This window comes from Melopsittacus undulatus, chromosome Z, assembly GCF_012275295.1.
Source record: "Melopsittacus undulatus isolate bMelUnd1 chromosome Z, bMelUnd1.mat.Z, whole genome shotgun sequence".
In the NCBI taxonomy this organism is placed as follows: domain Eukaryota; kingdom Metazoa; phylum Chordata; class Aves; order Psittaciformes; family Psittaculidae; genus Melopsittacus; species Melopsittacus undulatus.
In genome coordinates this window covers 97,535,311-97,546,146 of record NC_047557.1, presented here as the reverse complement: position 1 = coordinate 97,546,146, position 10,836 = coordinate 97,535,311, and the positions used below count along the sequence as shown (strand labels likewise).

The 10,836-nt window shown below is 38.5% G+C and overlaps 1 protein-coding gene and 1 long non-coding RNA gene across 4 annotated transcripts; one reads left to right on the top strand and one right to left on the bottom strand.

Annotated features, from left to right (window-relative positions):
- Positions 1–45: 45 nt before the first annotated feature.
- Positions 46–2,296, top strand: LOC115947029 (uncharacterized). Its single transcript, XR_004081015.1, has 4 exons — positions 46–91; positions 897–979; positions 1,169–1,253; positions 2,127–2,296. It is a non-coding gene; the product is annotated as an uncharacterized lncRNA (long non-coding RNA).
- Positions 865–10,795, bottom strand: CENPN (centromere protein N). Of its 3 annotated transcripts, none has more exons than XM_031052019.2 (11): positions 10,637–10,795; positions 10,256–10,437; positions 9,099–9,144; positions 8,486–8,542; positions 8,007–8,086; positions 6,360–6,536; positions 4,983–5,084; positions 2,730–2,787; positions 2,365–2,474; positions 2,142–2,265; positions 865–1,847 (listed from the first exon to the last, which is right to left on the bottom strand). In XM_031052019.2, the coding sequence occupies exons 2-11, from the start codon at positions 10,424–10,426 to the stop codon at positions 1,732–1,734; spliced, it is 1,041 nt and encodes a 346-aa protein (XP_030907879.2). In that variant the 5' UTR covers positions 10,427–10,437; positions 10,637–10,795; the 3' UTR covers positions 865–1,731. The 3 variants fall into 3 exon arrangements, with proteins under 3 accessions (XP_030907879.2, XP_030907878.2, XP_030907880.2); XM_031052018.2 differs by having other exon boundaries at positions 10,679–10,795; XM_031052020.2 differs by having other exon boundaries at positions 10,626–10,680.
- Between the last annotated feature and the right edge of the window lie 41 nt (positions 10,796–10,836).

Genomic DNA, 10,836 nt, shown 5'->3' with positions numbered 1-10,836 from the left:
GGCGCTGAAGGGAGGAGGCGGTAGGGTGGCCGCACGGCGGGCGGTGGGGAGCGTCTGCACAACGGAGGCAAACACAAAGGACAGAATAATGGTGGGGATGTGAGAATACGAGGAGCTGGGGCTTTTTCCACAGGGACAGCGCTTGTGCCAGCCTCAGCCCTGTCACCCTCCCGTCGTGGAGGGGGGGAAGTAGGCCTGTCTCACGTTCGTTTGTGCTGTTCTGTAACCTTCATTACATGAAGAGGTACAAATGTACATCAGAGACACCTACTTTGCAGTTGTTATAGGGGAGATGGAGCCTGCCTTTCCCATAAGCACGAGTCACTGTTCTACAGGGTATTTTGGAACTTTACCTTTGCAGTAGTTGATGCCTGAAGTAAGTAATTTAGGAGAAAGCATTTGGAAGAAGTTGCACAGAGGCAGGTGCATAGGGGAATGTTAAAGGTCTGGGTCCTGGAAGGCTCTCCATGGGTGCAAGTTGGCAAGAAACAACTTTATGTGTCCTGTATGGTCTCTGTGTTAGAAAACCTGGCTTTGTTTCAGCCAGATGGGATGAAGTCTTGGTTGACATGGTCTATTGTGAGCTTTCTCTGCCCATGGCAGGGGGGTTGGAACCATATGATCTTAAGGTCCTTTCCAACCCCAACTACTATATGAGTCTATGATTAATCATACCATTATGTTAAGTGTTTCCACAAACTAACATTTAAATCCAGAGAAGGAAGTCCTAGAAACACAGCATTAGCCCATAGTCCTCAACTAACTTGTTTTTATGGGCAAGATAGACAGAAATGCTGAAAACCAGAACAGACTAAAAATCAGTATTTGTTAAGTCATGTTTCCAAGTCAGGCAAAACAAGCTTCTCTTGAGAATTAATTTACACATTTATTTACAGTTTCAGAAGAAAGACATTTCCATACAGCCTCTGAAAATATTTACACTGTGCTGTGAAGTTATGAAGACTCTCTGCTCGTTGAGGTATCTAAACTGTATCAGGAATTCCCTACACACAAAGTAGATACTTTTAATTCTGGTACCTGCAAACTTCATGTAACACTTATTACAAACCAGCCTCTTCAGATCACATTCATGTCAAATGACAGACGATGCAGTAAATTCCATGGAAATAGCTATCTAATTACTAATTAAAATTTACCAACCCTACAGAATTCCAGTGCAATGCTGCTGTTTGCGGTGATGAACGTTTCCATCTCAAGTTTGCAATCTTCGTGTCTACAAGAACCAGAAACTGGTAATGTGCAAGGATTGCAGAAGGATCAAAACTTAATGGGAATATACTAAACTGTGGAATTCCACAAAAATAAAATTACTGCTTATTTCACTGTATTCCTCTAGGAGGAAATTTGACAAAAAATACCTATTTGTATGTATGTCTTATTTCCAGTATTTTTTACCTTCTGTTGCCCTTGGTGAGCAAAACCTCTGCTTTAACATCAACTCAAGATGGACAGAAACCTCTTACTGCCACCTACATGCCAAGAGCCCACAATGTTTAAATTTCACAGCTATATTTTTTTCCCCTAGTTATTTAAGGAAAGGGCTAACCATTCTGCTGAAAGACAAATGTGAAAAACTGATTCAGAGAAGCAATAGTTTGGAAAAAAATATTAGAAAAATACAAGTTACTTTCAAAAAAACTTTATAAAGTTTACAGTGGTTTAGATTAATACTAGTAATAAATGAATTGCATATTTCTCTCAGAATCAGTCTTAAATTAGAGATTCAGAAATTCTCATGGAATCAGTTTTCTCTGTAATTGTAAAATGATTCCTAGGTCTTTGTACTAGAGCAGTAAGCAGTGGTGAAAGCGGTGCGTCAACCATATCTGGAGAGAAAAGCAGATAATTAGAGCTTAACCCAAAGAATATTTACCTTTCATAACTGTTCTAAAACTAAACCACAGCTTGAATATGTATGTACAAACTAGTAATTCTAAGAACAAACTGGTATGTGTTTAGACAAAAATTTTTAGACTCATAATATTTTTATTCTACTAGATTTCTATGTATTTCTAAACAAACTGCAGAGGTTCTCCCTTATACAATATAGAAACAGAATGTAAGGTGACAAATATTTAACTGTGGATTTTTCCTCCGTTTTATAGAATTAGAACACTTACTTGTTGCTGCCAGGGATTTCACTGACTCTAAGAGATGTGGACTAGAAAACTTCACCAGACATCTGAACGGCTCTTTTTGATACAAAACATCCTGTTTAGGATTACTTTTAAACATCGTCAGAAGCTGTTAAAACAAAATTTAACCATGGAGTATAAGCAAGAAATATTTTACATATTATTACAATAAAATAATAAAAAAAAGCCAAATTTTTGCATTTTTTACCTTATATTGTACATGTTCAAGTTTCGGTAAGGGATAATCACCAAAAATCTGCTGATTCATTCTCTGTGTTTTTTCTCTAGAGCTTCTGTTCTCATCAACTAACCTTAAATCTGCAGGGGAAAAGAGTACGGAAGGGAAAAAACAAAAAGACAAGTTTATCAGCTGATACAATACTGCTTTTCTCACCAGATTAGTGAAAATCTGAAAATAATTTTAACTAGCTTAGCAAAAAAGGACAGTGATGAATTCCATCTCCCTTTATATTTTTGTTCCTTGGCAAAAGAAAAAACCCAAAGTAATGATACTCATTTCATAAGCCAGCAAAAACAGCATTGAAACTGCTGTTTTAGTTAAAATATACATACCACTTTCTGGTTCTACACTGTGGTCCTTTACAGGTTCAGAATGAGAAGTCTGGATGTTCTAAATGGAAAAAAAAAAAAAAGAAAGGTTTAGTTCATTTCCATTTAGAGGCTGTAGCTGAAAAGATTTCCACATTTTGTTTCATTCTGAAAGTGAGTGTCCCTCCAGTTCGAGTTACTACAAGTCAGAAAGCCCAGCTTTAGTCCGAGACAAGAACACCTGTCCTATGGTATTTGTGAACATTTCCCACACCAACCAAGTCTTGCAAGGCGAACACAGGGACTGTGAGAATGAAGGCCTTGGGCCCACTGTAGGAGAGGACCTGGTTCGAGACCATCTTAAGAACTGAACGTGCACAAGCCCATGGGACCTCATGAAATCCATATGCGGGTGCTGAAGGAGCTGGCAAATGAAGTTGCTAAGCCACTGGCCATCATATTTGAAAAATCATGGCAGACAGGTGAAGTTCCCAATGACTGAAAAAAGGGAAATATAACACCCATTTTCAACAAGGGGAAAATGGAAGACTACAAACCAGGGAACTACAGACCAGCCAGTCTCACCTCTGTGCCTGGCAAAATCTTGGAGCAGATTCTCCGGGAAAGCATGCTTAAAGCACATGAAAAACAACAAGGTGGTTGGTGACAGCCAGCATGGCTTCACTAAGGGGAAGTCCTGCCAGAACTATTTGGTGGCCTTCTATGATGGGGCTACGGAACTGATGGGACAGGGGTGGAGCAGCTGACATCATCCACATGGACTTGTGCAAAGCATTGAACACTGTCCCACACGACATCCTTGTCTCTAAATTGGAGAGACATCAGTTTGATAGGTGGAGCACTGGGTGGATAAAAAACTGGCTGGATGGCTGCACGCAAAGAGTTGTGGTCAATGGCTCAATGTCCGGCTGGAGACCAGTAATGAGTTATGTGTCTCAGGGATCGGTGTTGGGACCGGTCTTGTTCAACATCTTTGTCACTGACATGGACAGTGGGATTGAGTGCATCCTCAGCAAGTTTGCCGATGACACCAAGCTGTGTGGTTCTGTTGATACACTGGAGGGAAGGAATGCCATCCAGAGGGACCTGGACACACTTGTGAGGTGGGCTGATGCCAACCTCATGAAATTTAACCATGCCAAGTGCAAGGTCCTACACCTGGGTCGGAGCAATCAGCTACAGGTTGGGCAGAGAAGAGATTCAGAGCAGCCCTGCAAAGAAGGACTTGGGGGTGTTGGTCGATGAGAAAATGAACATGAGCTTGCTTCAGTGTGTGCTCACAGCCCAGAAAGCAACCGTATCCTGGGCTGCATCAAAAGAAGCGTGACCAGCAGGTCAAAGGAGGTGATCCTGCCTCTCTACTCTGCTCTCATGAGACCTCACCTGGAGCATTGTGTGCAGTTCTGGTGTCCTCAACATAAAAAGGACATGGAACTGCTGGAACAAGTCCAGAGGAGGCCACAAGGATGATCAAGGGACTGGAGCACCTCCCATATAAAGACAGGCTGAGAAAGTTGGGGCTGTTCAGCCTGGAGAAGAGAAGGCTGCGTGGAGACCTCATAGCAGCCTTCTAGTATCTGAAGGGCACCTATAGGGTTCCTGGTAATGGACTCTTCATTAGGGACTGTAGCAACAGGACAAGGGGTAATGGGTTCAAGCTTGAACAGGAAAAGTTTAGATTGGATATAAGGCGGAAGTTCTTTACTGTGAGGGTGGTGAGGCACTGGAATGGGTTGCCCAGGGAGGTTGTGAATGCTCCATCCCTGGCAGTGTTCAAGGCCAGGTTGGACAGAGCATTGGGTGTCATGCTTTAGTCAGAGGTGTCCCTGCCTATGGCAGGGGGTTGGAACTAGATGATCTTAAGGTCCTTTCCAACCCAGACTATTCTGTGATTCTGTGTGTAAGTTTTACATGGATGATCAGAGTAAGCACCTACTCCAATAGCCTTCAACTTGTTGCTCTTGGAAGCCTCATTAAATGATTCCAAGAAATCCTTGGACTGGATTGTCATACGAATTTTAGATTGAGTTAAGCATCAGGAATAACAACAATATAGCTTAGGTGGGATGCCAAGTAAATACATCCGTACTGTAATGTTACATTAATAAAAAGAGCTTGTCCACCTCAGTAGTTCAATGTTATCTGAACTTGATGGCATCTTTTAAGAGGTGAATTTTCCCCCTTGCTTGGGGTTGAGAAATAGGCCTGAGACAAAAAGTAAGATTTATCTTAGGATGTATTTGTGAAGTGGCTTACCTGGTCAGAGGTCTTAAACACAATATCTTTAAGGGAGTTTAAACAGTGACCTTGAAGATCCATTGTACAGATGTCATGGGAATCAGTAGCAACAACCAGGGCCTTCAAATAGAAATTTAAATTGTTTTAACATCAGCCATAGTTATCACTGTGTTTATGATACAAAAAAAGCAGTGTTTCTGGACTTGATAGTGGTTTTGTTACAAGGTTAGCAGCTGTGTGCAACTAGCAAAATTCTCATGTCTGAAGTGTTGAACAGACTGTTATTAAGCTTAGGTTAATATTTAAAAGCTTTCACAGGATTAACAAAATAATCCCTAAAGCTTTATCAAGCTGAAAAGCAAAGAGAAATAATTAAATTACTAGCATGGAAGTCTGCTAAACAAGGGAAACCCCCCCCAATAAAAGTCAAAAAAGGAAAGAAAAAAAAAGAAAAAAAAGAAAAAAAAAAGAAAAAAAAAGAAAAGAAAAAAAACCAGAAAAAACCAGAAAAAAACAGAAAAAACCAGAAAAAACCAGAAAAAAACAGAAAAAACCAGAAAAAACCAGAAAAAACCAGAAAAAACCAGAAAAAACCCAGAAAAAACCAGAAAAAACACAGAAAAAAACAGAAAAAAACAGAAAAAAACAGAAAAAAACAGAAAAAAACAGAAAAAAACAGAAAAAAACAGAAAAAACCAGGAAAAACCAGAAAAAAACAAAAAAAACAGAAAAAAAGAAAAAAACAAAAAAAAAAAAAAAAAAAAAAAAGAAAAAAACAGAAAAAAACAGAAAAAAACAGAAAAAAACAGAAAAAAACAGAAAAAAACAGAAAAAAACAGAAAAAATAGAAAAAAAGGGAAACCCAAGGGAAACCCAAGGGAAACCCAAGGGAAACCCAAGGGAAACCCAAGGGAAACCCAAGGGAAACCCAAGGGAAACCCAAGGGAAACCCAAGGGAAACCCAAGGGAAACCCAAGGGAAACCAAATAGTACCAGTGCTGTTCACTATCCATTGACAGAAAATGACTTTTAAAACTACTTAATAGCATTCCCCGATGAGCTCATATATTCAGTTCTTGAAGTAAACTGTTACTGTGATAGTCTTCAACTTCATGAGACTATTTAACTGAATGCTGCCTAACACTCGGTTAAGAAATTATAACAATTCAAGGTCAGCAAAAATCCTATTAAAATGTCTTTATTCATGATGCAGCTTCCACAAGTTGCAAAGATTATTTTTGCCCCATTTTTACCATGAGCTAAGGGAGAAAAAATAAAAACAAAACTATGTAAACATTAAGTGACAAATCTTTGTGCATCCTCTCACAAGCCAACACAGTTACAGCTCTACGTTGACTGTGGTGAAGTCAGGGTCTACACAGTTTTATTTCATACCTGACAGAGCATCGGCAAGTTGCTCGTATATCGTGAGAGAGAAATAAAGACATACGGAGTTTGTGAATGGTACACAACATAGCCGACTCTGTATTGGTTTTGCTCCCCATACGGTGTTCCCCAGACAATCCTAATCCAGATCGCATTATCTTCATGTTCTTTAAAGTTGATGATGACCTAACACAGAAAGAAAAGCTTTGATTTACCAGTACAGTCAGGTGTCTGTAAAGATTTTGTTCTCTCTTAACTCTGTATTCACACAACCCAAACATAATTTAGTACACCACTGCTTGAATAAGAAACAAATCCCACTAGTGTGGTGAGGATTGTACTCAATCAAATTACCAAAGAACAATAACCTCACAAACGGGAGGAAAAAAACAAAAAGAGAACAAAAAAGAGCAATTTCAGACTCTTAATATGACTTTCTGTTGATACACACTTTCTTCTGAAGGGCAAAAATAGAAATAGCTTATTATAAAAACCTTGATTTTTCTAGGGAAAACAACATCACAAGAAAAAGGTGTCTATTTAGATGGAGGGCTAATGGCAGTATTTTCATTATGTCTAATTTTTGAGAAACCAAATTTTTGATCAACTTGTGAATTTTAGACCTGTATGTAATATTTATCACTGCTTAAGAGTACACAATCAGAAATCTGAAGATTCCCTTTCCTGGTTTTGTAGATTCACTCCTTGGTTACTTTTTACCTTGACTCAGTCTCAGTGACTTAAAAGAGTAGGAAAATGTCCTTAAAATGTCCAGTCAACTGACCCTCCCTTTGACCGAGGTACATGTAGCCAAGCTTTTAGTTCAGCTAATTCATAAACTGCTCATATTACTGAACCAACATAACTTCTCAAAGTTTGCATTTTAAAAGTTTAATGTTTAACATAAAATATTGCGAAACTTTATTGTACTAGAGCTATATGAACTGCTGCTTGTATCTGTTAGTCTGAATTGCATTTGTTGCCCTCTACTGGTGACAGTGGGAATCCTTCGTGTGTCAAGCAGTGACACAGCAACTAGCCAGAGGCAATTTGTGTTACCTTACTTAAATGAAGCTGGTGAGCTAAAGCAAGAAAAGGCTTCTGCACATTGCTTAGTAAAAAAGTGAAGTGATAGTACCTGCTTTCGACTAATTTCTGTAGTCTAGAAACTGCTCCTTGTTATTGACAGTGACCTTTTAGCCATTATTATGTAATTAAATATCAGGGCCCAGTTCTCACAGCCATCAAAAATTATTTCAAAATGAGAACTAAAAAGAAACATATAACTGTGCTACAGTTGTTGTTACTAGATAATGGGACAAAGCAATATCAGCTCACCTAGGCAACATGTACACTCAGGGCAAAGATTTGGTGGAAAACATAAATATGACACCTTTCCTGAGGGCAGTCATATTTTAACCCAATTTTACATTTTATTTTACTCCAGCATAACTGTAAAGTTGCAAGAACTTTAGATAAAGATAAGAAACTGCTGTCTATTTCACATGCAGTTCCTACAATTCCTAAATGATTAATTCTTGATGCAGACTAAGAAAAATGCCCCCAAGCCAACCCACAAAATACCTTACTAATGTTATGAAAACAATCTATTGACAATAGAGCTGTGTAACACATTTAGAATGAATTTATTCTTACCTTTCCCACGAGTAAACGAAGTCGTCTTTTAAATTTTTTTTTGAAATCTCTTATGTCAAAAAACACCGTTTCTTTCTCTGCTACACAAGAAAAAGAAGAAACAAGACTTGTGTTTACAAGAGCTAGGTCAGACATGTCTTTAGCTTTCCTGATATAAAGTTAAGCAGAAAAAGCTTAAGTTGCATAGCCTTATACAAAAATCTGTATATTAAATTTGAGCCCCTGTATTGCTCTATAAAGTTTATTATATAATTAGTAGTTCTTAACTTCTAATAATTGCTTGAGAATTTAATATAATATATTTAATATTTTTAGAATACATGTCAATTGAAAAATCCATGCTAGACTATAGTTAAATGTTGAAGATATCTACTGAAAAAACCCAGTGGACTATATTTGGGTTTAAAATGTATGATTCGGAGTAGCACTGCAGTAAGTTGTCAAGAACTGTGAGATTACAGCAAGAAAAGACATTTTACCTGTTGTGAGAAGCTGGTATGCTTTCCATGTTCTCTTATGTGCATAGGCATGGGTGTCTAAGAAAAATGGGAATTGTTCAATAACATAGTTTATTACCAAATGGTAATTAAAGAAACAATAACTTTACAGTATTTATGACCAGGTTATTAAAAAATAGTTCTGATAATGCAATATAATTTATTCAGCATTCTTAAAACTACTACACATAGCAAATATAAATTCAAATATTTTTTTCTTAAACAAGATGGGGAGATCTGTTGTAATTCACTTAAGCTAAAAGGTATCCCTGAAGTTCAAAGTTTAAAGAAAAATCTTACCTGTAACTACCAAAACTTAGTCTAAACTTAAACTAAGAAGTGTAGACTGATATGTGGCTTACCACAGTCTACATCTATTTAGACTTCAGAAGAAGCAAATGTACTTTCGTTGATTTTCAGCTTTAGATCTTATTATTTTTAGAAAAGGTCAGATCCAGTAAGATTAGTCTAAAATGCAATCTGCAGCAAATTAATCTGTACCTCTCCTGGGCAGTTGCTACATAATTAAGGGTGTTATCAACTTATTCAGAAAAAAATACAGAAACTGTATTTTCAATATTTTTTTTTAACTTACAGATTATGTCTAGCACACCTACTTCCTTTATACCTCCAGGTATTCCCTAGAAAGAGGAGTAACAGAGTACAGTTAACTGCAAGTCCAAAACATTCTATCATAATGTTTAGTAACTGAAAATTCTCAGTACTGGAAACTCAAATGACACTGCACTGATGTCCTCAGCATGTACATTCTGCTCAAAGACACCACAACTGCTCCCAATATGAACGCAGCATTCTCGAGAAATCAATAAAGAAAGCTATTTCATCAAGGTTCAAGTGTTCCTCTGCAGAGACAGCAATAATGTTGCCCTTATGCTATAAAGTACAAGCTGTTAGAAACTAAAATGATCAGGTCTTCATGACATGATGCAACACTGATTAGTATTCCACTGTCTGGTGTTCTAACATGATTGGTTTCTCCTTATGTAACCTTTACAGCATGAAAACTTTCTTAAGACACTTTAGGACAGCACTTCTTACAGGTCAGTTTCAGAAACAAATGCCATTTTAAAATATTACATTTGCTATCTTACAAGAGCAACTCAACAAATTCTTGCCTGCTGTTTGAGCTCAACTCCACATGACTAAACTTCGCGTATGAAATTCAGAGCAAATGACACAAAAAGCTACAGAATGTAAGATAACAGTAATAACTCTATCTAGGTTATGATTCTGTATATGAAGACACATACAAAGATTCCTGGTACTCCAAAATCAGAATAGGCCAGTCAGATATAAGGTTTTTTGCTTACAGGGCACAGAACAGACATAACTATGGCCAAGCACATTTCAAAAGTTTCTTTAAAATACATAACCTAGTGTTATCATTACCTACACTAGATTTAAATTAGCTCTGTGTAATGAGTAGATACCAACCAATGCCTTTATATTAGAATTTAGACATGTACTCATTTTTAAAGGCTTACAACACAGAGCTTTTCTCTAGCTGGTGCAACACGGAGCTCCTAACATGTACTTCCCTATGCAGTAAGGTCAATCAGATGAAACTCATAGTATCACCAGCTCAGTTTTACGTTCTTCACACTACAAACTGACATTTGATGCTATGCCATGACCAAACAAAATCAGTTATTCGTAAGAATTTGTTTTTGACAGCGCTTCAATATGTGTCCTGTATGTTACTGAGAAGCAGCTGCCAAAGGACAGGATTACCTCACACAGATGAAAAATATCGCGAATGATCTTCCACTTTATCTGACCGAAGTTTATGGTTTGCAGCTCGTTCTCAGACAGAAGGCCCCATTTCTGTAGCATTGCCTTGATTTCATGTCGTGGGATTTTTTTGAGAGTTGCTTGGATATACTCGGCAACAGCTTTGTCCATAACAAAGCCAGCTGGAAAGCCGAAACGTGGAAGGTGAGAACCAAGGCACAGGCAAGCTCCCGTAGCTAAGGTATACAAAGCTGTACCTAACACGATTAGCAGAACGTGGGCATCAGCCTTAGGCACGGCACTACCAGCTTTTGGCGGGCACCAACAACAGCAAGTTAAACAGCTTCCTGTAGTAACTTTTCCCCTTTACCTCACTGATACCTGGTGTGAGCTTCTGGAGATGGACGGGGCACCGGCACTCACCCGTTACTGCCCGCCCGGAACAGCTCAGGCAAGCCCTCCACGACACAAGGAGACCGGCGGAATCAAAGGAGGCACCACAGCAGAGGCGGCAGCTGCCCTTTAGCAACCAGCCGCCAACTGCTGGGTACCGCCCACTTTTCGAAGCTCCCAATCGGACT